The sequence below is a fragment of the Mytilus californianus genome, unplaced genomic scaffold, assembly GCF_021869535.1.
Source record: "Mytilus californianus isolate M0D057914Y unplaced genomic scaffold, xbMytCali1.0.p SCAF_1, whole genome shotgun sequence".
NCBI classification, from domain to species: Eukaryota; Metazoa; Mollusca; class Bivalvia; order Mytilida; family Mytilidae; genus Mytilus; species Mytilus californianus.
In genome coordinates this window covers 104,498,495-104,526,446 of record NW_026262581.1, presented here as the reverse complement: position 1 = coordinate 104,526,446, position 27,952 = coordinate 104,498,495, and the positions used below count along the sequence as shown (strand labels likewise).

The following is a 27,952-nucleotide window of genomic DNA, read 5'->3' as shown; positions in this document are numbered from 1 at the left end:
ATTTAGTATGAAATCATTTTGCATTTTATGATTAAGTGTCTAATCTAATCTACTGAAGACAATTTCACGCATGCGTATTACAAAGTAAATAAAGCTCACATGTAACTCGTGAAAACGTAAATTAAATAAAGTTTTAATTTTTAAAATCAGTATTGATGATTGTCTTTGCTGAAAAGCAATTAAAGATTGAAGACAATTGTCATGAAATTTTAATTTCTTTATGATATTAGTTCTGGGCTTGTGATCAATGTCAGGTTTGAATTAAAAACACAGGTAAAAAGTGATTAGTATCATTAGCCAATATTTCCCTGAGGCATTAATATAGTTATTAGGAGGGCCCTAAGGATTATCAAACAATACTGGAGTTGCAGTTTTATTACAGGAAAGGGATTACAAAACAAAAGCAAGTGCAAAATGGCGATTATGAAACCCGATCTCAATGAGACGACCGAAATTATTTCTATCAAAAAAATAAATTTGTCCTAAATCCCAATCTTCCATTTAGGACAAAAAGCTTTCAGTTTAGGTCATGACTGGCAAATATGACCGTTTCCAGACCCTTGTCCCATAACCTATGTACAAGCCAATACTATATAAACAATCAATACAACAGTATAAATTTTAAATACACTATATATTGTGGGACCCTCCCATTTTTATACGACCGCAAAAAAATTTTTGTGGTCGTATATTGGTATGACGTCGTCGTCGTCGTCCGAAGACACATTGGTTTTCGCACTCTAACTTTAGTTTAAGTGAATGGATCTCTATGAAATTTTACCACAAGGTTCAATACCACAAAAGGAAGGTTGGGATTGATTTTGGGGGTTATGGTACCAACAGTAAAGGAATAAGGGGCCAAAAAGGGGCCAAAAATAAGCATTTTTGTAACTTCCAGACATAACTTGTGTGTTAGTGTATGGATCTCTCTGAAATTGTACTGCAAGGTTCCATATCACAAAAGGAATGCTGGGATTGATTTTGGGGGTAATTGCCTCAAAATTTTAGGAATTAGGGGCCAAAAAAGGGGCAAAAAACAAGCATTTTTCTAGTTTCATGACATTAACTTGTGTGTAAGTGTATGGATCTTTCTGAAATTGTACTACAAGGTTCCATATCACAAAGGGAAAGCTGGGTTTGAGTTTAGGGGTAATTGCCCTAAATGTTTAGGAATTTGGGGCCAAAAAGGGGCCAAAAAACACATTTTTCTAGTTTCCAGACAATAACTTGTGTTCAAGTGTATGGATCTCTCTGAAATTGTACTGCAAGGTACCATACCACAAAGGGAAGGCTGGGATTGAGTTTGGGGGTGATGAATCATAAGGGGGTTCAAAAAATTTGGGGGGGGGGATTTTTTTTTTTCTTTTTTTTCTTTTTTTCCTTTTTTTTTTCTTTTAAAATTTTCAATTTTAAGTTGGTTATTTCTGATTTATATTTAAAAGCAAATAATAATGATATGGTAGGAGATACACACCAAACAGGATGTGTAAATTATTATATAATAAGTATTGTGCAATAGCAAGAAATTTTCAATTGCACAGTATTGCACAAAAGCAAGAAATCTTCAATTGCACAGTATTGCGCAATAGCAAGAAATCTTCAATTGCACCGTATTGCGCAATAGCAAGAAATATTCAATAGCACAATATTGCGCAATAGCAAGAAATTGTCAATTGTACAGTATTGCGCAATAGCAAGAAATATTTAATTGCACAGTATTGTGCAAAAGAAGATACTTCGTATAAATTGCTTATTTCTTGACCAATTTCAATGGGGTTTTATTCTTGAATTCTTGGGGTTCTTTAATATGCTGAATCTAACCGTGTATTTAGATTCTTAATTTTTGGTTCCGTTTTCAAATTGGTCTACATTAAGGTCCAAAGGGTCCAAAATTAAACTTAGTTTGATTTTAACAAAAATTGAATTCTTAGGGTTCTTTGATATGCTGAATCTAAACATGTATTTAGATTTTTGATTATGGGCCCAGTTTTCAAGTTGGTCCAAATCGGGGTCCAAAATTAAACTTTGTTTGATTTCAACAAAAATTGAATATATGGGGTTGTTTGATATGCTGAATCTAACCATGTATTTAGATTTTTGATTTTTGGTCCCCGTTATCAACTTTGTCCACATTGAGGTCAAAAGGGTCCAAAATTAAACTTTGTTTGATTTCATCAAAAATTGAATTCTTGGGGTTCTTTGATATGCTGAATCTAACCATGTATTTAGATTTTGGATATTGGACCATAATAGGTGAATGTCCAATTTAAAATTTTTAAGTTCTTAGACCACATTCATTCTTTGTCAGAAACCTATGCTGTGTCAAATATTTAATCACAATCCAAATGCAAAGCTGTATCAAGCTTGAATGTTGTGTCCATACTTGCCCCAACTGTTCAGGGTTCGACCTCTGCGGTCGTATCAAGCTGCGCCCTGCGGAGCATTTTATTTAATAATAATGTTGGGACCCCTAAAGTAAAAGAAGGCCAACATTTTAATAGAATATTCCCATATGGGAAAATTTTTCACATTTTGTCAGTTGGGCCCCATGAGTGAAATTTTAAAGCTTATTCCCCGGGACCTGTAACTATCATTTACGGTAAGGTATTTTCAAAATGTCCACGGATTCTGAAAGGCTGATATCTCTGCTATTCAATTCTAACCTGCTCCAGATGTACAGAATGGTGATATAAGCATAAAGGTCGCCTGGTCGAGGAGAGGTACATGTAGTTGGTTACAATTTTCCTGAATAGACTATATAATAAAGGGCTTGATAAGGGATTCTGAGACAGCCAAATCAGAAAATCACTCCAGAATCCCAAAAGTTATTATCTTAGTCCTGGTGTAACAAATTCTATCTACACATGTATATAAAGGTGAAAGTATTCTTTCAGGTAATCCCTTATTAGATTCTGTGAGGTTTCTAATTTGACCGCCCTTCAGAATCCCATATATAGTAAGTAAAATTGAGAATGGAAATGGGGAATGTGTCAAAGAGACAACAACCCGACCATAGATCAGACAACAGCCGAAGGCCACCAATGGGTCATCAATGCAGCGAGAAACTCCTGCACCCGGAGGTGTCCTTCAGCTGGCCCCTAAACAAATATGTATACTAGTTCAGTGATAATGGTAGCCATACTAAACTCCAAATTATACACAAGAAACTAAAATTAAAACTGATACAAGACTAACAAAGGCCAGAGGCTCCTGACTTGGGACAGGCGCAAAAATGCGGCGTGGTTAAACATGTTTTTTGAGATCTCAACCCTCCCCCTATACCTCTAGCCAATGTAGAAAAAACAAACGTACAACAGTATGCACAGTAAAACTCAGTTCAAGAGAAGTCCGAGTCCGATGTCAGAATAGGAAACAAAAGAAAATAAACAAAATGACAATAATACATAAATAACAACAGACTACTAGCAGTTACTGACATGCCAGCTCCAGACCTCAATTAAACTGATTGAAAGATTATGTCTTCATCATATGAATATCAGGCACAATCCCTCCTGTTAGGGGTTTAGTATTATATCGTCATAAAATATATGAGAAAAACATAACCCGTGTCATGCCAACAACTGGTTTTAGAATAAATATGTTTAATTCCGATGCAAAGACCCTATAAGTGAATCAATATTAAAGCGCCCTGTTAACTCTTATGCAGGAAAATTTTTAGAAATTACCTCAGACTTTTTACAGTCTACAGCACCACTCCGTTCACCCAAAGCAGTTAAGAATTAAGAATAAGACATGAGCCTTTCCAAATCTTCTAAAATATCAAATATACCTTTCCTTGCAAAATCTAGAAATCTGATAAATCAATTAAATTAATTTTTTCATTTTGATAGAAACAAGCGACTTCAAGTTATCACTTATAAAATATAGATTACACAAGTGCAAGTTATGGCTTAAGTTTCAATTTCTAAACTTGCACACAGCTGGAAACTGTATATTTACTTTCACATAAAAAATCACTGAGGTACAGTGCATGGCACAAAGTATTCGTCACATACAATTTTTTCCTATATATTTCATATAAAACAAGTCACACATTTGGTTTAGGTAGGAAAAAGTCCAATAAAAAAAAAAAGAGATCAGGTAGGAAGCAATTTTAAATTTTCACAATAAATTTAGAATACAATGTGCTAGGTATTTTATTGTTTGTGTTTATTGCAATTGAAAATCTATTTCTAAAAAATCACAAGTGTGTTGTTTAGCAGTTATATTGTTTCAGTCCTACCTGTATACATGGTTTACTGTAAAATGGCATAATTGTCCATATATACATCTTAAACCAAGAAATCCTGATATAATAATTAAAAATATACATGATGTATCCTATTTATTGTTATTTCAGGCTTGTTCAAATTTAGAAGATGTGGAAACTTGTATAGCTATTTTAGATCAGAATGAATGGAATTTAATGGTAAGTTGCACTTATATATCAATGCATGTGATCTCTTTATAAATAGCCTGAACATCATGAACTTGAATTTATGTCACACATTTGTATGCATGGTGTAGATATAAAAAAATAGTTAACATATAGTGTTCATGACCTAATTTTAGTTAAATGAGCAGTTTGGATTGATGCGTAAAGTTCTTCCTTTTTCTAAAATTCTGCATTTCATCTCATGGATAATTTAACATTAGTTGTTGTTTTGTTTGATAACAACAACTGATTTTTTGTGGATACTATTTTCACGTTTCAGTTGTAGACAATTTCACAGCGATTCATTTTCATAATTTTTGGTGTATTCTCCCAATAAAATTCAAGTATGACCTTTTTGCAACGATTTGTTTTCCTGTTATTTGTTATACTTGTGAAAGTCATGAAAATTAGTTGGTTTACAGTTATTGATTGGTAGAGATGTTATTTATTTTATAAAGGTATTTTATCATTTTGTAGAGAGCCTTGGGAAATGTAATGCCTGGAACAGAAGGACAACATTCACCAGTTTTCCAGGATATAGAACCAGGAGATCCATCGCCTATGGACATATCAAATAGTTTCCATCCAGGTGTATTCCCTGAGCCTATACCTATTGACAATAATGTGGCTGATTCTTTCGCAGCCTTTGATCCAGGGTCAGCATCTGGTCCTTCAAATTTTGATATTGGGCCTTCAACTAGTTTTGGTACTAGACGGGCAGGACAGAAAACAAGAATGTTACATTTCACTATAGAATACAGAGAAAAGAACATTGAAGTGTCTTTAAATGACTCAGAAACTGTTGGTAAGTTAAGAGGATTTTAAGTACTAAATGTTCGTGAGATATTTGCCAGGTTATGATATTTTTTACGCCACTGTCATTAGGCAACAAACAATTGGTCAGTTTTATGATTCAAGTTATACCTAAGTTAAATTTCATATATTTGTACTTATCTTGATTCAGTATTACACACAGTGATGACAAGATCATAACCGTTTAGGCCAGGCAAGATAATAAGGTAGACAATATTAAAAATGTAAAAACAAAGGTGAAGTGATAGAAATGTAATGCATTGCTATTTTTATACGCCCGTTTACGGGACGTATTATGGTATACTGTTGACCGTCTGTCCATCCGTCGTCAACATGTCGGACATTAACTCAAAAACGCTTTAACCAATATGCATGAAACTTTGGTGAATTGTTTATATCTATTGATGTGAGCTTTCTTTCGTTTTTTTATAAATTTCAGATTTACCGTTTCCGAGTTTTGGGGTTTTATTCATTAAAAAAGGGGGGATTTTCCAGTTTGTGGACAATAACTCAAAACAATTTCACCAATTTGCAAGAAACTTTGGTGAATTGTGTATTTCTATCGACATGAGCTCCCTTTTGATTTTTATAAATTTTAGACCATACGTTTCTGATTTACAGGGTTTTATTCATTACAAAAAGGGTGATTTTCCAGTTTTTGGACAATAACTCAAAAATGCTTTCAGCATTTTTTATGAAACTTTGGTGAATTGTTTATATCTATTCAGTATTGATGTAAGCTCCCTTTAGAATTTTATAAATTTTAGATTTTACATTTCTGAGTTATGGGGTTTTATTCATTAAAATAGGGGTGATTTTCCAGTTTTTGGACAATAACTCAAAAACAATTTCACCAATTTGCAAGAAACTTTGGTGAATTGTTTATTTCTATCGACATGAGCTCCCTTTTGATTTTTTTTAATTTTAGACTATACATTTCCGATTTATAGGGTTTTATTCATTACAAAAAGGGGGATTTTCCAGTTTTCGGACAATAACTCAAAAATGCTTTCAGCATTTTTTATGAAACTTTGGTAAATTGTTTATATCTATTGTAAGCTACCTTTTGATTTTTATAAATTTAAGATTTTACGTTTCCGAGTTATAAGATTTTATTCATAAAAAAAAAGTTGATTTTCAAGTATTTGGACAATATCCTTAAAGTGCTTAGAGCAGTTTTCATTAAACTTTGATGACTGATTTATATCTATTAAGATAACCTCCCTTTAGTTTTTTATAAATTTCTGATATAACATCGAGAAGTTATTGTTTGTTTATAGTCTGACAACAGATTTACTAAGTATTGTGCAACAGCACAGTGTATTGCACAACAGCAAGAAATCTTTAATTGAATATAAATTCAATTCATATAACCAATTTCAAGTCCTTTGACTACATTTATTCAGAAACCTAAAATATGTCAAATATTTAATTACAATCCAAATTCAGACCTGTATCAAGCTTGAATATTGTGTCCATTTTTGCCCCAACTGTTCAGGGTTAGACCTCTGCGGGCGTATCCAGCTGAGCTCAGCGAAGTAGTTTATTTTTTAGACTTATGTGACTTTACATGCTGTACTGATTACTGGTGTGAAAATATCAAAATAATGATTTTGATATTGACTGATAAATGGATTTTTATTAAAATTTATTGTGTTAATTGTATTTCAGGTAAAATAAAGGAAGTCATACATTCAAGGTTGGGTGTTCCTCCAGAACATCAGGAATTAAAAGGCTGGAAGAGAATGAAAGCTGACGATTCAGTAAGAGAAAATAATGTTTGGCTGCTTAAATAATGAAATAATGCCCTTTTGACTAGAAATTTTTCATCAAACTTTTGTTTTCTTGGCATCACCCTTTGTTTTCTGTATACCACCAGGAGAAAGTTGCTCATGCGGTTCAAATGCTAATACTATCTTGAATACAAGTCATCATAAGTAACCATATTCACATCTGTTTCAAAAAACTTGAATAGTTTCTTAGTTATTTAAAATAGTTTTTAAAAAAAATGTACAAAGTGTCAGGATATTTTTATGCCCCCGCCGTAGCGGAGGGGGCATTAAGTTTTACCCTTGTCCGTCAATACGTCCGTAAGTACGTCCCATAGTTGGTTTCCGTTCTCTAACTTTAGTTGCCTCAACCAAATGTTATGAAACTTATACACAATGCTTAATACCACAAAACACAGATCAAGTTTGAATTTTGGTGGTGTCACTTTAACCGTTCTAGAGTTATGCCCCTTTACAAATGGAAAAATTGCTGAATTTTTCCTTTCCTTTCTCTAACTTAAGTTTGCCTCAACCAAATGTTATGAAACTTATACACAATGCTTATTACCACAAAATACAGATCAAGTTTGAATTTTGGTGGTGTCACTTTAACCGTTCTAGAGTTATGCCCTTTAGAAATGGAAAAATTGCTGAATTTTTTGTTTCCGTTCTCTAACTTTAGTTTGCCTTTACCAAATGTAATGAAACTTATACACAATGCTTATTACCACAAAATACAGATCAAGTTTGAATTTTGGTGGTGTCACTTTAACTGTTCTAGAGTTATGCCCCTTTACAAATGGAAAAATTGCTGAATTTTTCGTTTCCGTTCTCTAACTTAAGTTTGCCTCAACCAAATTTTATGAAACTTATACACAATACTTGTTACTACAAAACTCAGATCAAGCACAAATTTTAGTAGCGTCACTTTTCCTGTTCTTCAGTTATGTCCCTTTATAACTTAATATGATATGCAAGCGGGGGCATCGTCTGTGTCCCATGGACACATTCCTCATTTATTTGAACTTATGGTACCGTACTTATTGTTCATATATTTCTTGAAGCTTCTAGTTTTGCATAATTACATATAAGAACACAATTGCTATTTATTCGAGGCAGAGCTGCTCTTAGGTTAATGGATTTTTCATGGATATATCCTTTTTTGCAGAAAATTCTACGAGATTTGCATTTGCCACAGGAAAATACTCTGTTTTTACTAACACCACATTTAGACAACAAAAAGATTGTGAAAACGAACAGTGAAGAACTTGAGGGAAGGTATGATAGACATTTAATTATATCAATGGCTACTATTAGCTAGAACCCAAATCAACTAATTAATTATCCTACTTATTATAAATCTCACTATTTCATTAGCATGATTAGACAAGAGAAACCATATGATTATATTATGCTGCCTACTTTTAGTTACTGCTTATATACTGAAAGCTCATATGCTCCTACAATCTACTTAATGCTACGTTATAAAGCAAAGGTCAATGATTTGAGGAGGGGTTTACTATAAAGCATGCAAAATATTTCTTTTTAATCTCTGTCCAAGTGTTACAGAAGAGACAAGGTAAAACAGATAGTAAACATTTACAGTTCAGCTTTGACACTCCAAAAGTTCAATATGAACATGTGCTTGTATCTGGCTTGATACAGTTATGTTATGAATCCTACATATACTCATTAAACCCCTACAAGTCCATACTGTCATCTCTCAAACTGCTGAAAAGATATTGATGGTCAGTGTATGTTTATAGCCATAAAACACTTAACATTATCATTGTCAGATATTGTTCATAAGAAAGCATCTTTTAAAATGTGACATTATTATTAGAATTTTAATTCTATGTAAGCTTAGATATGACAGCAAAGTAAAAAAGTAAACAGTGTGTCTGGTCTTGTATGCTCTTGTGAACATCATAAAAAGGTAATATGAAGTTTGGTCAAAATGCCATGAAACTTAGTATACATAATGAATAAAGGTTTAGATTTTAATTTCAAATGTCAAAGGTCATAATTTGCATTCTAAATACCCTTAAAAAAAGGTTCGCTAATTGTTCATTGTCCTTATTTTTTAATGAGTAAATTAGAAATATAACTTATGTCTGGTTTTACTATTTCAGCTTTACAGAATCCTTGAATAGAACATACAAACTTGTAATAAACTTTACAGATAATGGCACTTCCAAAGAATTTAATTTAAATGTCCCAGGAATCAAAACTGTTGGAGAGGTAAGCAAATAACTACATCATTTAACTTTAGATTTTTAGTATCAACCTGTCAACAGAGAATAATATCAAGAATACAAAGACAAAAAAGTCAGATCCAATATATCTTCTGACATAAGTAAAATTGCTCTCAAAATTCAAAAACTCTCCTTTGAACTGTTTGTACAGGTTTTGTTCAGTGTAATTATAATCCCAACAAACAAAGTTTTGGGGGAGTATATAGGAATCACCGTCTATCTGTCTGTCTTTTCATGTTCCTTTGTACGTGCAACTCCTCCTAAACACATATTCTTGAAACCTCACTACCTGAGGTTTTTACTAAATTTTTGTTCAGAAATAGAAATCAATTTATATCTTGTTCTGATATTTGGTGGTAGCTGCATTGTCTTCAGTTCTGGTTAATAGCAATTATTATTGGCTATTTATTCCTCAATATTTTTTTCCTGGTACTTTCTATTGCTTTTCACTTGTTCTTTTCTTTGTATTAAATGAATACCAAATCAGACTATTAATTTTGTTGATAGTATTTATTGATGTTTTCCAATTGCTTCAAATTATTTCCAGATTAAAGGAGATGTGTATGCTATAACCAATGTACCAGCCAGACATCAGATATGGTCTGGTTGGCCTCCTGTTGCTGATGATGATACTGTAAGATTATTATGTTAACAAATATCAACATATATATATATATATATATATATCTATTATTTCTCAAATGTAAGGATAAATTTTAGTTTATTGAGTGGGTCTCATTGGGGTCTAAGCGTGACGCGGGATTGGCCGATTTTTGTAAGCGCGACACGTGAAAGTCAAATTATTGTCCATGAAAACGGGAAATAAAGTCGGACGGGACACGTGAAATTACAAAAAAATGAGCCGGGAATCCGGGAAAATCATCGTTTTATTAAGCGTGAATCAAAATTTGTTGTCAAAAAATGAAAAAAGGGATGTGGATTGACTGCCAATGAGACAGATGTCCACCAAAGTTCAAATAATGTGGATGTAAAGCCCCTATCACACTAGACCAAGACCATGAATAAGGAGTTGACCTCATACTTGAGTGATTTACTAACTAAAATAGATAAGATTGCAGTGAGATCGTGGTATGGTTGGCTTGAATATTCATTAATTTATTTCATACTTTTCACGTTGATACTGCGATCTTGCTATGATCCTGATAAGATCCTGCTACGATTTCACTACGAAAATAACATGTTCTATAGTTACTGTCTTGTCACGCTCTTGCTGCGTCTAATAAGACCTTACCACGACTTACACTATCTCTGAACACTTCTTCCAAAACCTTCCCGATCGCATTACGATTTCAATTCATGTCTAATACGATCGAAAAACGACTCCACTTCGTTGTCACTACGCTCTTAGTCCCTATAAATATCTTGACTTTCCCATTGTGCACATCAGTTTCCTGGAGATAGCTTTCCACTAAAGGTATTAAAAACACTTAGAGATCGGGGTGCTAAATAAAAAGCAGAGGTCTGAAAAAAGGTATGCAATTTTTAAATTTCCAATTTGCAAATTAGGAAATATAACACAATTCGTAGTAGAATCGTAGTGAAGTGGAAGAGGACGACAAGGGCAAAGTAGCAGCGCATTATTGTCTTCCTCATCGTAGAATAATCGAATCAATATTGCAGAAGCGTAATTAAGACATCGGGATAGTCGCAGAGAAATCATACAGGCCTACCTAAGGTTGCAGCGAAATATTTTCCATTGGCTACCCCGATTGCACCACGTTTCCAATACGATGCTTCTACGCCTATCCCGATCTAACTACGTCCTTACTACAACTGAGTTCATACGGTTCTACTTCAACTAGTTTTGGCCATGACTACACTACAAATGTTTTGAGCATATTCAAAGCTCCACGATCATGAAGGCTTGGCATGTCCTTATTACGACCTTACCAGGATCGTACTATGACTTTCAAAATTTTATAATTTCTGAGATCATAGTGGGATCGTGGTCCTAGTGTGATGGGGATATAAATAATTTTTGTTTGTTTATCATATCAAATGTAATCCGTTTTTTCTCAATATAATCTTATGCCAGTCAGGGGCGTAGCTGCCGTTAGGCACTTTAGGCACGTACCTATACACATATTTTTTCACAAATATTTTTTTATATACAAAAAATAGAAACAACATTATCTGTAGATACATGTGAACTCGGTAAAACACTTTAATTATCAAATGACATTTGTACACTAGTCTATCATCCTTAGTGAATTGAGTATTGGATAGAATGTCATTATATTCCACCTTATATAAACTAAAAACTAGATCTTTGGTTCAGGGAGCTTATTCACGAAGCATCCGTTAACTAACGGACCCGTTAATATCTCCGTTAAGTTAACGGGTCCGTTAGTTAATGGATGCTTTGTGAATAAGCTCCCAGATCATTTCATTTCTATCAACAAACACTTGAATTAGCCTCATCATGCTCAAAACCCTGCCTTTTTTTATATACATGATTTATTTTTTATACCCCCGCCGTACCGGAGGGGGCATTAAGTTTTACCCTTGTCCGTCTGTACGTACGTACGTCCCGAAATTGGTTTCCGTTCTCTAACTTGAGTTTGCCTCAACCAAATGTAATGAAACTTATACACAATGCTTATTACCACAAAACACAGATCAAGTTTGAATTTTGGTGGCGTCACTTTAACCGATCTAGAGTTATGCCCCTTTATAAAAGGAAATATTGCATAATTTTTAGTTTCCGTTCTCTAACTTAAGTTTGCCTCAACCAAATGTTATGAAACTTATACACAATGCTTATTACCACAAAACACAGATCAAGTTTGAATTTTGGTGGTGTCACTTTAACCGATCTAGAGTTATGCCCCTTTATAAAAGGAAAAATTGCAAAATTTTTATTTTCTTCTAAATATCAAGTTTATATAATATATTTTTAAAATTGGAGTTATCTTCCTTTGACCATGATTATAGTTGAATCAACTACAATCAATGCTTTATACAATGCAATGTTTAATTTTGACTACCACTGATAAAACACAGATCAAGTTGAATTTGGGTAGTGTCACTTTAACCATTATTGAGTTATGCCCCTTTATAAATAGAAAGATTGCAAAATTTTTTAGTTTCCATTCTGTAACTGAAGTTTTCCCCAGCCAAAGATTGTGAAACCTATACACAATATTCATTCCAACAAAACTCAGTAAAGATCAAGTACATTTTTTTTGTTTCAGTTCTCTAACTTGAGTTTGCCTCAACCAAATGTTATGAAACTTATACACAATGCTAATTACTACATAATACAGATTAAGTACGAAATTAGGTGGCAACACTTTTACCATTCTAGAGTTATGTCCCATTATAAACATAAAAATTGCTGAATTTTTTAGTTTGTCTCATCCAAATGTTGTAAAACTTATACACAACCGTTCTAGAGTTATGCATCATTACAAATAGAAAAATTGCTGAATTTTTAGTTTCTGTTCTCTACTTAAGTTAGCCTCAACCAAATGTTATGAGACTTACACACAATGCTTATTACCACAAAACTCAGATCAAGTTCAAATTTGGGTAGTGTCACTTTTACCGTTCTTCAGTTATGTCCCTTTATAACTATATGATATGCAAGCGGGGGCATCATCTGTGTCCACATGTGGACACTATCCACATTTATTATTAATTGTTGTTGACTTTCAACTAGCCTTCCACTTGGTCCTTATCCGACCTACAATAAAATCCTTGTCGAAGTTAGGCGTTCCTTTGGTTGTGCGTTATGTATAATTACGCAGTCACGTCTGGTCAGAATGGGGACGTTAAATCCGATGCCGCTTAGTGGAGAGAGAATGCCAAGCTCTCCACAAGTTAAGCAATTTGCAACAACTCTTTGAGGGGTTCGTAGGTGGTCTACTGAAAGTCAAAATCTATGTTCCTATCCAAGAAAACCACATTTTCTATGCATTGCATTTCTAAAATTCCAGACCTTAGTCCTCGACGATCAGGACCTAGCTACCTGTTGTATTTATTGTAAATTTGTTTTTGTCCTGAACAATCATGAACTATTTGCCATTTGTAGCAATTAATCAATCAATCAATCAACTAGCTTTCAGCAACTTCGAGTACTCTCAAATCTACCCTAGACCTGCTGGGTGCATTCAGCGGCCCCAGATCCCCCTGCCGCAATTTTTACCCACTGTTTATTGGACATGTAGTTACGCTTCTCACAGTCTTGTTGCCCAGAGTACCACCCACCTTTGGCGAGTCACTGACAAACTTGGTGTATCATTCCTAAATTTGTAAATTTGATATCTCCTTAGTCCAAGCCAGTTACATATACTTTTAACCTTATAATGGGCTTTTTGTTGAGGAGAAGCAACTATTTCTGGTTTAACTATTGAGTGGTTGATGAATGCTCTAGCTCCTGCAGTAAGCTGGGCATGCTAGCAATTATAGTGGTAATACAAGTGATCTTTTTTTTTTCCAGATGACTATAGGATGTGCTGGATTATCGATCCCAGAACACAAATTAACTCTCACTAAATCAAATATAACACACAGACCACAAGCCAAAAAGACTGTTGAGGTAACTAGGAAAAGTTATAAATAAAGATTTGAGGTGAAGTAAATGACACAAATGATATAAAAATCATAAGACATCTAGCTGAACAATAGACATGTGTTTCGATATACAATGTATGCTAAAAAAAAGTACTGGATCAGTTGATATGAAATCATACTTTCCTACAATTGAAATATAATTTGCATACTTAGCTGTGTATAAAAAAACATTGTATTTTAAAATATATTCACATTCTATTTTAAAATATATAATTTGCATACTTAGCTGTGTATAAAAAAACATTGTATTTTAAAATATAATCACATTCTATTTTAAAATATATAATTTGCATACTTAGCTGTGTATAAAAAAAAATTGTATTTTAAAATATTCACATTCTATATATTTTAAAATATATTCAAAGGGTGAGGCATTATATGTAACCATTTTCCATCATTTGTTTTGTCTCTGGTATCTTTTCAATAATGTAGGTTGAATTTGGAAATGTCTATCTGCAGATTTTTATCTTGTGAATTAGCTCGTTTAAAATCTTTTCATACTTTATTATGTGGTTAAACTTTAACTATGTTTTATGCCCCTGATGTAGTGGAAGGGGCATTAAGTTTCACCCTTGTCCATCTACGTCCGTACGTCGTCCATACATCCCAAAATTGGTTTCTGTTCTCTAACTTTAGTTTGCCTCAACCAAATGTTATGAAACTTGTACACAATGCTTAATGCCACTAAACTCAGTTAAAGTTTGAATTTTGGTGGCGTCACTTTTACCATTCTAGAGTTGTGCCCTTTACAAATGGAAAAATTGCTGAATTTTTTGTTTCCGTTCTCTTTGTTTGCCTCAACCAAATGTTATTAAACTTATACAAATTGCTTATCACCACTTAACACAGATCAAGTTTGAATTTTGGTTGCGTCACGTTTACCGTTCTAGAGTTATGCCCCTTTACAAATGGAAAAATTGCTGAATTTTTCGTTTCCGTTCTTTAACTTTAGTTTGCCTCAACCAAATGTTATGAAACTTATACACAATGCTTATTATCACAAAATACAGATCAAGTATGAATTTTAGTAGCCTTACTATTACCTTTCTAGAGTTATGCCCCTTTTACAAATGGAAAAATTGCCAAATCCTCGTTTTTATTCTCTAACTTAAGTTTGCCTTTACCAAATGTTATGAAACTTATACACAATGCTTATTACCACAAAACGATCAAGTACAAATTTGGGTAGTGTCACTATTACCGTTTTTGAGTTATGTCCCTTTATAAGGTTATATGCAAGCGGGGGCATCATCTGTGTTCCATATACACATTCCCCATTTATTTTAGATCTCAACCCTAACCCTTTTTAACCTTGATCAGTAGATTAACAAAATGTACAATAAAAAATGCACATTAAAAACACAATACCGGAAAGCTCTTAACTCTAAAATAGCGTGAAAAAAGATGCAAAAACACAATTAAATAACAAATTATACCATATAAAGAAATGCTAGCAGTCACTTAAAGGAAGCTTATAGTATTTAATCTAATGATAAGAAGTCTTGATATCCTATACTTAATATCAGTTGATGTACTCCATAATGATTCTTGTTGCAATTTAGCCTTTTTGCCATGGTGCTACATAAAGCAAACATCAATCAATCAACCATAGATGATTTCATTACGACAAGACAATGTCATAAATGGTACAGGAAGAACATATTGTATTGAAAAAACAAGAAAGAATAAGTGGATAAGACAGATGTAAAAAAACTAACCAGATTCTACTGTACAAAATAATCTAATCACAAGACAGCATATAAAGTATTTGATAAAGATATCAACATTTTTGTATATATCAGTATGTTACATACTACACCTGACATAGAATTGTTAGAAATTGAACTTTATTGTTATGAAATAATTGTAATATTATCACTGTTTAAAAGTTTTCATGTTTAAGTATATGTCTGTTTATTTTACTCACCATATGTTTGTTTAAGTACCTTACAGCACATATAAACGATGAAAAAGAATATTATCATAATTTTTTTTAATAACCATATAAAAATAAGGAGATGTGATACGATTGCCAACGAGACAATTACTATCCACCAAAGTTTAAATGTAGTAGATATATGTTTGTTTAATTACTGTGGATTCATTTACTTTCATGGATTGAGGAAAACTTGCATTTTCGTGGATATCTAATTTTGTTGTTTTGGCAAAGTCTGCATACATTCCTTTAGAAATTTTGTTTTTCGTTGAACATTTAAATTTGTGGTTCCCCTGTACCCACGAAATCCACGAAAATTGGTATCCAACGTATATTAATAAATCTACAGTATATCCCTGTACTGAAAGGATGGGATATACCAGTTAATGTCTGTCAATCCTTCCCTCTGTCCGCCCGTCTCATGAAATTTTCGTCATACTTTTTTCTTGATGTATAAATCAAAGCAGCCTGAAATTTGATAGGACGCTTCCTGTGAGTGGGTTACACTATGTGATGCATTTTTTAGATGCATGGCTCAACAACTTCCTTTTTACAGATTAGTTATTGATGGGATGTCATTTGTGAGCAGAAGCTCATAGTTCAACTTTTTTATCTATACTATTTGCTCAATAGGAGACAAAGAGACACAAGAATCACACCAGTTTTACAAACTTATGAAGTCTTCAACTTATTTGTATATTTTAGGATGTTATAGCAGATATAAGTGATGAAGAAGAAGATTATCAAAGTTGTTCCTTTCATACAGAACCTGATGATGATATGTTTGAATCAGAAGATTCAATGACACGAAAAATGACAGCGTTAAGTAAGTTCATTTGATTAGGTCATGAACTGTCCTTTTAAATCTTTCATATGTGAAGATAAGGAAGTACGGAGTAAATTGCAATGACTCCCAATGAGGCAGTAACCCAATAATTACACCAATAAATCTAAATTAAACATATATAAAAGGATGCTAGTGGTCCTTTAATCTGATTCTGATTTCTTCCATGAATAGAGAAATTCTATAACTTGTCAATTGGTCTGCAATTTCTGTCAGAGATTAAGTTAATATACCACAAAAAATTTATAAAAAATGTTCAATATTGGGATCTCATTACCTCTTAATGGGGGCTTATGGCAATGACAAATTGCTAACATTTGGGAATTGACAAAACATCTATTACTTGGTATTTATATTTTTTAGTGTCAAAACATTCTGGATAATTGTATATATGTTGAAAGAATGAGATTGATACATTAATAATCTATACATGTGTTTTTCTTTGTTGGACTTAAAACAGATTTATATATATCAGTAATACATTTATTTATATGTGTGAGTAAAACATTTCAGTACCTGAAACTGTCAAAGACGAAACAGAAGCTTTAGAACATTTTACTAGAGAATTTCGTGAAAGGTAAGATATTTGTAATGATACAAACATTCTAGGAAAAGAAGAAGAAAAGGAATACCGCATCTCCTTTTTTATATAAAGGGATTTCAAAATATGCTTAAATATCAGTGAAGAAGTGATTTTTTGTGTATTCTGTGGTTCATAATTTCTTGGGAAGTTATTATTTTCATTTTTATACGCTCGTCTACGGGACGTATTATGGTATACCATTGTCCATTTGTCTGTCCGTCATCAACATGTCGGACATTAACTCAAAAACACTTTAACCAATTTGCATGAAACTTTGGTGAGTTGTTTATATCTATCGACATGAGCTCCCTTTCGTTTTTTACAAAATTTTAGATTTTACGTTTCTGAGTTTTCGGGTTTTAACCATTACAAAAAGGGGGATTTTCCAGTTTTTGGACAATAACTCAAAAACACTTTCACCAATTTACAAGAAACTTTGGTGAATTGTTAATATATACTGGCATGAGCTCCCTTTCGATTTTTTTAAATTTCAGATTATACGTTTCCGAGTTATGGGGTTTTAAGCATTATAAAAAGGGGGATTTTCCAGTTTTCGGACAAAAACTCAAAAATGCTTTAAGCAGTTTTCATGAAGCTTTGGTAAATTGTTTATATCTATTGTTGTAAGCTCCCATTCGATTTTTATAAATTTTAGATTTTAAGTTTCCGAGTTAAGGGATTTTATTCATAAAAAGGGGTGATTTTCAAGTTTTCTGACAATATCTCTAAAGTGCTTTGAGCAGTTTTCATTAAACTTTGGTGACTGATTTATATCTTTTAAGATAACCTCCCTTTATTTTTTTATAAATTTCTGATATGACATTCAGAAGTAATGGAACTTTAATCTTTGAAAATGAGACGGGCATATCATGCGCTCATGGTGCAGCTGTTTATTAGTCAAGACACCACATAAAAAGTAAAAATATGACATACAATCAGGACAAAATTGTTTATGAAAAAGAGACACATTATCAATATTAATGACTGCCTCTGTGATCTCATGATATTGATAGCATTCTTGACTCAAGTGTGGGAGGTCGTGAGTTTGATTCATTTCAAATTTTTTGCCCAGGAGTCAGAATAAATTTCCAGGTAAGGTGACATGATATTCTGTAGACTGTTATCTTGTAAACTAGCACATAATTAAGTATCAGTATCATCTTCTCTGTCTAGTACAAAGCAGGATTCGTATGACAATATCATTTTCTCTCCATGAATATGCATTGCATTTAATTTCCCATTGGATGTAAAACAACTATCCATCATTAATACTTATGTAAAAATCAGTGAAACTGTGAAGTTGAATAATGTATATTTTGCCACTGTTGGCCTTATACCGTCATTTTGCTGTGAAAATTAGGCTTTGTATTTATGTAATATTACAGATATGGAGAAAATCATCCAGTATTTTTTGTTGGAACCCTAGAAAATGCATTAAAAGAAGCTTTACAAGGGAGAGCAAAAGATGTAAGTTGTTATTTCACATTTAATTTATTGCCAAAAATGTTGTTTGGAAATTATTCATATTCATGCACTAAGTTTTTGTCTTGAGATGGAATTGGAAGTGCTGTTTTAAGTGTTTTTGGTATCAACAATTGTTAAAATTGGTAAGGTCAGTGAAAGGGAACTACTAGTGGTGGGTCAATTATATATAATGAGTCAAGTTGTATTAGCATTGGTTACTATTTCAATTACTGACAAGTGAGCGATTCAGGCTCTTAAGAGCCTCTTGTTTCTGTAATTCTTCAATCTGTTGATTTGATATTTGATACATAGTCATAACATTGGAAGTTAAAGATTAAGTTTGAGTTCATTGTGGTTAAGACATTTTTGTGGAAGTTTTTGCCTATGGTCACCATAAATTGCTAAACAATTTTAATTTCCCAAAACCTCCCTGATAATCAATTTTGTGACCCACATAAGTGTAAACTCATCCAATGTTCTTGCCTGATGGTGAAATTGTATCGCATCTGCAATACCCTCAGAAAACTTTTTTAAACTAATGTTGAAAGTAGCAAATATTCCACCATATGTTTTTTTTTATTTAAATATCACTTGATATGAATTAATTGCTTTATCTTTCTGTATATATTGCAAATATATGAAAACTATGTGTTAATGTTTTTTTGGTTTTTTTTCAGAGAAAATTATTAGCCATATATCTACATCATGACAACAGTATTTTATCTAATGTGTTCTGCTCACAAGTGTTGTGTAGTGACAGTATTGTTAATTATCTCAGTAATAATTTTGTTACGTGGGCCTGGGATCTCTCGTTAGAAACAAATAATGCAAGGTAGATATGATTTATAAATCTCATGAATGTCTTATTTGTATGGAAAGCAGACATTTTCAGTGTGTTTCTACATCAAATCTTATATGAGAAACATATAATGAAAGGTTTAAATTTTGATACATGGACTCAGGATAAGAACCATTACTGAATCAAGAAGGCATTTTGATTCTAATATCTTAACCATACAGAGAAAAAAACATATTGAATGGAATTTTCAAATCTGTCTGCTTTTATTTGATGAGTGAATTATATATCGAAGTTTGGTTTGTGACTGGTTGGAATTTTGTAAATATTTACAAACCCTGAGTCAATGGCTATCTGGCAAGTGCAAAGTATTTTCCTGTCGAAGAATAATATACCAGTATTTCTTCATTTAATTGAATCAAAGAATTCGCTTAAATAAGATCACAGTACATGACAAGTTTCTTCAGATGTGCAAGAAAATTTGTGAAAAGTAGAAGGGCCTTTTGAACCATTGAAGATACCTTGTAAAGATGCACATGCCGTACTATTATATTAGATTGGTAAACTATTTACATTAGAGAATTATTTTGTATCTTAGAATGCCCTGTATGAAGAACAAAGGTAGATTCTTTCTGTAAAATATTGATGGCCATGAAAAGCGAAGCTTGTGTAAGCAATGCTCAACTCTTGATGAATTTACATCCCTGAATGGACTTATAACCTGACCATTACCATTCTGTTTACATATGTCTGTGACATCATTTTAGTGGGGGATAACTTGTGTATAAATCTAGAGGTTAGAAAGGTTATTCACCAGTGAATAATAGAGTTATTCTTAACACATTCTTAATTTTAGGGTTATTTGCCTTTCTTTGCATTTAAATAAAAATAACACAATTATTTCATGACATGTGATAATGTATTACATGATAGAATTATTTATTATATATAAAATGAGTTAATACTAATTTCATAATGTAATTATAATAATTGAAAGAATCTTTATGTATTGTTAAAGAGTTTGAAGACCATACACCTTAGACTTATTTTTAGAGTGAAGCAATTCTTTTTCCTCTTCCTGTACACTGAAATAAAAAAAAGCCAAGAAGATGCATCATATAAAAATAAGAATATGTGTTATGATTGCCAGTGAGACAACTCTCCACAAGAGACCAAATGACACAGACATTAACAACTATAGGTCACTGTATGGACTTCAACAATGGAAAAACCTATACCTCGTAGTCAGCTATAAAAGGCCCCAAAATGACAAATGTAAAACAATTGAAACGAGAAAACTAACGGCCTGATTTACGTACAAAATAATGAACGAAAAACAAATATGATACACAGCAACAAACTACAACCACTGAATTACTGGCTCCTGACTTGGGACAGGCACATATAGAATGTGGCTGGGTTAAACTAGTTAGATGGCGCCAAACTTTCCCCTTAACCTGGGACTGTGGTGCAACAAAACAACACAAGAACACACTAAACAAAACAATAAACAAAAAATAAATATGATAAACAGCAACAAACAACAACAAACAACAACCACCACTCAAGTAAATGCAGCAATGTGTTTTGAATTCAAGTGAAGTAAGTCATGTGAAGTAAGTCAAGTGAAGTAAGTCATGTAAAGTTTAAACATATTTTTACAGACTAATAACCTTAGCAAAAAGACACTTTGGTAGTATTGCATCAACACAGATTCGCAACTACAGACCTGATCAACTTCCTGTCTTATATATAATCTCAAGGTCAAGGTCGTCCAATGAAGTAGTTGATGTCATACATGGTGAGTGAAGGTCATTGATATATTAAAAATGTTTAGTAAATTCTTACACGAAAATGAATTGCAAAATGTATGTGTAATTGTGATTAAGTTATTTTTAAACCTAATATTTAAAGATATAAGAAATACAAAAACCTTTGATAGCTTAATTTAACAATTTAAATAGCCATGTAGTAGTTATAATCTTCTGTAAAATTTACTTTGGCTTTATTATATATAGAGGAGCATTTCAGCATCTTTGACCAATTTGTTTCTGGCATGAGCGAAAATAGACTGGTATCATAAGTTTTAAGTAAAAATGCAATACTAATGCAGAATCATTTTGTAACAGTCACACGGCATGGCAGATTAGAAATGATGCACTACAATATTGAGCTTGTGATTAAGAATTATTTTGCAAAATAGGAAACATTTTACTGAAATAATGTGGTAAACAGGTCTGCTACAATAATGATTTTTTACAACACAAGTCTTGTGCCAAAACAGTTTGGTAGTTCAATGAGCATTATAACAGAAATACATTCAGCTCAGTTAGTCTTATATATTGACTTTACAATGAAAAGTTTTGACTTTGGTTGTGATTACTATCACATAATTTTAATTAGCTCTCATGTGGATTATAAATATGGAGATTGGGTTAAATTCCTTGAGACAGCAGCTCTGAACTAAAAGATATTCTTGAGATATGACCTTCAACAATGAGCATGTATTCATATAATAACCTACTACAGGACCGACTCAAAACAACTTTATGGTGTTTTTGAAGAATCATTTTTAAATATTGTCAGACGTTAAGCAGCCATCCATCATCATCATCATCTTAAACATTGTCATTAAAGAATGGGATAACATTGCAATTCACTGTTAGGACAAAAGAATGAAGAAATCAGTGCCAAATAGAGCTGTTCAAATATATTAATTAGAGGGAGATATTTAGATTAACCAACAAAAGAAGTATTACAAATGTCAGAAGATATCCAGTCATTTTAATTGTAATCTTATATAATTTCCACTAATTTGAAATATATTCTAATCATTTGCAGAGCCCCTTGAACTAGGATGTATGCATGATCATTTGCTATTGTTTTTATTAAGTTTGCACTGTAACAAGTGATCATAATGCTTTATTTTAGGTTCACAGACATTAGATGAATTAATGACTAGGTTGATACATGTAGTAGAGGTATTTAATCAACAGCTAACAGGGGAGATAGAGGATGAGGTAAGTAATACATGTAGTAGAGGTATTTAATCAACAGCTAACAGGGGAGATAGAAGAAGAGGTAAGTAATACATGAAGTAGAGGTATTTAATCAACAGCTAACAGGGGAGATAGAGGAGGAGGTAAGTAATACATGTAGTAGAGGTATTTAATCAACAGCTAACAGGAGAGATAGAAGAAGAGGTAAGTAAATCATGTAGTAGAGGTATTTAATCAACAGCTAACAGGGGAGATAGAGAAGGAGGTAAGTATTAAATGTAGTAGAGGTATTTTATCAACAGCTAACAAGGGAGATAGAAGAAGAGGTAAGTAATACAAAGGTCAAATGTAAAATGAATTATAGGTGAACTAAAATTAAGTTATTAAAAGTATACATGCAAATGATGTGTCAAATAATAGTAAACATACAGAACTATAAATTATAGGTCCAATAAAGAAATAAAATGGTCCACCAAAAGTAAACATTTAAAACAAAATATTGGTACACCAAAAGTAAAGCATTTCAAACAAAATATCAGTCCACCAAAGTAAACATTTAGAACAAAATATCAGTCCACCAAAAGTAAACATTTAAAACAAAATATCAGTCCACCAAAAGTAAACATTTAGAACAAAATATCGGTCCACCAAAAGTAAACATTTAAAACAAAATATCAGTCCACCAAAAGTAAACATTTAAAACAAAATATCAGTCCACCAAAAGTAAACATAAAGAACAAAATATTATTCCATCAAAGTAAACAAACAAAATAGCAAAACAGTGAGCCTTATAAGGATCAGTCCACAAAAAGTAAACAGGCAAATTGAAATATTATAAATCTGAAGTAAAACATGCAACCTTAAATGTCGGTCAAACAAAAGTGATCAAACTACATATGAATAATTGCAAGCCAAAAGTAAATACACAAAACATGAATTATTTGTAAGCCAAAATTAAAAATCAAATAGAAATATATCATTTAAAAGCAATCATGCAAAATGAAATGTGGGTTAAGCAAAATTAACATTAAAAATGATATTGTAATGAAAAAGAAGGAATAGGAATATAGTGTATTAATTCATGACACAAACATGTCAAAATACAAAATATACTCTGTTTTGTCTGTAAAGCTATGTTTTTGTAATTTTAGTCAGAAAGAGATGCAAGAGAAATGATTAGGAAAGAACAAGAAACAGCTTTCCAGGAGTCATTAGCTGCAGATAAAGCTAAAGTAAGTACATATTATACTTATTTTTATAGGACTGCAAAATTTTTGCAGTCATATAATGTTATGATGTTGTCAGTGTCATCGTTGTTGTCTGAAGACATTTGATTTCCTGACATTAACCTGAGTATAAGTGTATGGATCTCTAAGAAATTTTATAACAAGGTTCCATACCACAAATTGAAGGATGGGATTGATTTTGAGGATTATTGTCCTAACTGTTGGAATAAGGGGCCAAAACAAATATTTTTCTGATCTCAGGACAATAACTTGTGTATAAGTGTATGGATTTCTATGAAATTGTACCACAAGGTTCCATACATCAAAAGGAAGGTTCGGATTGATTTTGGGGTTTATAGCCCAAACCATTAGGAATAAGGGGCCAAAATGTGGCAAAAAAACTAGGATTTTCATGTTTCCGGAGAATAACGAGTACAAGTCTATGGATCTCTATGAAATTGCACCACAAGGTTCCATACTATAAAAGGATGGTGGGGATTGATTTTGGGGTTAATTGCCCATGACGTTTAGGAAAAAAGGGGCGAAAAAACAATACTTCTCTATTAATACTTTGTATAAATGCTTATTTCCAGACCAATTTCAATGGGGTTTAATTCAGTCTTGAATTCTTGGGGTTCTTTAATACGCTGAATCTTATGTGTATTTTGGTCCACATTGAGGTCCAAAGTGTCCAAAATGACACTTTGTTTGATTTCATCAAAAATTGAATTTTTAGGATTCTTTGATATGCTGAAATAACTGTGTAATTTAGATTTTTGATTTTGGGCCTGGTTTTCAAAATGGTCCACATTTAGATCCAAAGGGTCGAAAATTAAACTTAGTTTTTATTTTAACAAAAATTGAATGAAGGGGTTTCTTGATATGCTGAATCTAAACATGTATATAGATTTTTATACGATCGCAAAAAAATTTTTGTGGTCGTATATTGGTATGACGTTGGCGTCGTCGTCGTCGTCGTCCGAAGACACATTAGTTTTCGCACTCTAACTTTAGTTTAAGTGAATGGATCTCAATGAAATTTTACCATAAGATTTAAAACCACAAAAGGAAGGTGGGGATTGATTTTGGGGGTTATGGTACCAACAGTTAAGGAATTAGGGGCCAAAAATAAGCATTTTTGTAACTTCCAGACATAACTTGTGTGTAAGTGTATGGATCTATCTGACATTGTTCCACAAGGTTCCATATCACAAAGGGAATGCTGGGATTGATTTTGGGGGTAATTGCCTCAAAATTTTAGGAATTAGGGGCCAAAAAAGGGCAAAAAGCAAGCATTTTTCTAGTTTTCATGACAATAACTTGTGTGTAAGTCTATGGATCTCTCTGACATTGTATCACAAGGTTCCATATCACAAAGGGAATGCTGGGATTGATTTTGGGGGTAATTGCCTCCAAATTTTAGGAATTAGGGGCCAAAAAGGGGCAAAAAACAAGCATTTTTCTAGTTTCATGACAATAACTTATGTGTAAGTCTATGGATCTCTCTGACATTGTATCAGAAGGTTCCATATCAGAAAGGGAATGCTGGGATTGATTTTGGGGGTAATTGCCTCAAAATTTTAGGAATTAGGGGCCAAAAAGGGGCAAAAAACAAGCATTTTTCTAGTTTCATGACAATAACTTGTGTGTAAGTGTATGGATCTTTATGAAATTGTACTACAAGGTTCCATACCACAAAGGGAAGGCTGGGATTGATTTTGGGGGTAATTGCCTCAAAACATTTAGGAATTAGGGGCCAAAAAGGGGCAAAAAAACCAAGCATTTTTCTAGTTTCAGGACAATAACTTGTGTGTAAGTGTATGGATCTTTATGAAATTGTACTGCAAGGTTCCATATCACAAAGGGAAAGCTGGAATTGAGTTTGGGGGGTAATTGCCCAAAAAGTTTAGGAATAAGGGGTCAACAAGGGGCCAAAAATAAGCGTTTTTCTAGTTTCAAGACAATAACTTGTGTTCAAGTGTATGGATCTCTTTGAAATTGTACTGCAAGGTACCATACCTCAAAGGGAAGGCTTGGATTGATTTTTGGGGTAATTCCTCAAAATTTTAGTAATTAGGGGCCATAAAAGGGCAAAAAACAAGCATTTTTCTAGTTTCCAGACAATAACTTGTGTGTAAGTGTATGGATCTTTATGAAATTGTACTGCAAGGTTCCATATCACAAAGGGAAAGCTGGCTTTGAGTTTGGGGGTAATTGCCCTAAAAGTTTAGGAATTTGGGGTCAAAAAGGGGTAAAAAAATAAGCATTTTTCTAGTTTCCAGACAATAACTTGTGTTCAAGTGTATGGATCTCTCTGAAATTGTACTGCAAGGTACCATACCTCAAAGGGAAGGCTGGGATTGAGTTTGGGGGTGATGAATCATAAGGGGGTTCAAAAAATTTGGGGGGGGGGATTTTTTTTTCTTTAAAATTTTCCATTTTAAATTGGTTATTTCTGATTTATATATAAAAGCAAATAATAATGATATGGTTTGAATAGGTAAATTAAAATTTTTTAAGTTCTTAGACCACTTTCATTCTGTGTCAGAAACCTATGCTGTGTCAGAAACCTATGCTGTGTCAAATATTTAATTACAATCCAAATTCAGTGCTGTATCAAGCTTGAATGTTGTGTCCATACTTGCCCCAACTGTTAAGTGTTCGACCTCTGCGGTCGTATCAAGCTGCGCCCCAGCGGAGCATTTTATTGATTTTATGCCCAGTTTTCAAGTTTGTCAAAATCAGGGTCCACAATTAAACTTTGATTTCATCAAAATTGAATTTATGGGGTTCTTTGATATGCTGAATCTAACTGTGTATTTAGATTTTGGGTCTCATTATCAATTGGGTCCACATTGAGGTCCAAAGGGTCCAAAATTAAACTTGGTTTGATTTCATAAAAAATTGAATTCTTGGGGTTCTTTGATATGCTGAATCTAACCATGTATTTACATTTGTGATATTGGACCATAATAGGTAAATGTCTAATTTCAAATCTTTAAATGCTTAGACAACATTCATTCTGTGTCAGAAACCTATATTTAATCACAATCTAAATTCTGAGCTGTATCAAGCTTGAATGTAGTGTCCATACTTGCTCCAACTATTCAGGGTTCGACCTCTGCTGTCGTATCAAGCTGCGCATTGCAGAACATTATATTCATATTTAGAAAAAATATATTTCACACTAAATGATATGTTAATGCTGTTGATTTCAATTCCAGGTAAATATGACAAAATGGAGGTCAAGTTTTATCTTTATATCTTTATCTTGTTATCTTTTAGGATATGGTTTTTGATTTAATTGGAAATGACACTTTATGTCCATTCATTTGATAACTTGAGAATGCTTGATTTAATCTTTGTCAAAATTTTAATGTATTGTTTCTCATAACAAAATGTAGTTCAAGATTAATTATTAAGATTTTCACTTTTGCTGTTTGGGAGTTGTTGCCTAGTGGATGATTCACTCAGAAATACCTCTTTGCTTTGTTCAATATATATGACCTGGCTAGTAAATTTTATCACCTGAAATCAGTGCCAGTGATCACTGTGGGTCAATTTGATTTACTGATTACAAGCAAGGTTGGTAAATAACAGAAATACCTTGCGGGTACTGTATATTCACATAAGTCATGATGTCAGTGTTTCATTATTAGTTGTTTTAGCTCACCTGGCTGAAAGGCTAAGTGAGCTTTTCTCATCACTTGGCGTCGGTCGTAGTTGTTAACTTTTACAAAAATCTTCTCTGAAACTACAGGGCCAAATTTAACCAAACTTGGCCACAATCATTATTGGGGTATCTAGTTTTAAAATGTGTCCGATCACCCCACCTGACAACCAAGATGGCTGACATGGCTAAAAATAGAACATAGGAGTAAAATGCAAGTTTTGTCTATTATTTTGAAAACTGTTATAAATAGAGAAATCTGACAAGGGCAAAAATGTTCAGTGTGTTGAGCTCTACCAATTGTTCATCGATGTCAAAACTCTCAGGCGACTTCTTATAGGAGTTATTGAATTTAAATGACAAATTTTACCAATTTTGTTCATTTTTGCCTATTATCTTGAAAACTATAATAGATTTAGTTGCAAAAATGATCAGCAAGACAAGATCTAATAATATATGCACATGGTTGAAATTATCAGTCGACTCCTGATTAGAGTTATTGCCCTTTGATGATAATTTTTACCAATTTTTTGTGTTTTTGCCTTATATCTTAAAAATAATAATAG

General features: G+C 32.7%; 1 protein-coding gene and 1 long non-coding RNA gene across 2 annotated transcripts in view; one reads left to right on the top strand and one right to left on the bottom strand.

The window, feature by feature from the left end:
• LOC127728666 (FAS-associated factor 1-like) overlaps positions 1-27,952 on the top strand; it is a 36,467-nt gene that overhangs the window by 2,904 nt on the left and 5,611 nt on the right. The window contains exons 2-15 of the mRNA XM_052236278.1: positions 4,361-4,429; positions 4,913-5,240; positions 6,920-7,011; positions 8,186-8,295; positions 9,150-9,258; positions 9,820-9,906; positions 13,735-13,833; positions 16,510-16,630; positions 17,162-17,225; positions 18,617-18,698; positions 19,373-19,527; positions 21,156-21,292; positions 22,423-22,511; positions 23,642-23,722. Coding sequence (XP_052092238.1) covers positions 4,361-4,429; positions 4,913-5,240; positions 6,920-7,011; positions 8,186-8,295; positions 9,150-9,258; positions 9,820-9,906; positions 13,735-13,833; positions 16,510-16,630; positions 17,162-17,225; positions 18,617-18,698; positions 19,373-19,527; positions 21,156-21,292; positions 22,423-22,511; positions 23,642-23,722 — 1,623 coding nt within the window. The remainder of the gene's footprint in view (positions 1-4,360; positions 4,430-4,912; positions 5,241-6,919; positions 7,012-8,185; positions 8,296-9,149; positions 9,259-9,819; positions 9,907-13,734; positions 13,834-16,509; positions 16,631-17,161; positions 17,226-18,616; positions 18,699-19,372; positions 19,528-21,155; positions 21,293-22,422; positions 22,512-23,641; positions 23,723-27,952) is intronic.
• LOC127728891 (uncharacterized) lies at positions 688-26,678 on the bottom strand. Its single transcript, XR_007994403.1, has 2 exons — positions 26,383-26,678; positions 688-2,408 (listed from the first exon to the last, which is right to left on the bottom strand). It is a non-coding gene; the product is annotated as an uncharacterized LOC127728891 (long non-coding RNA).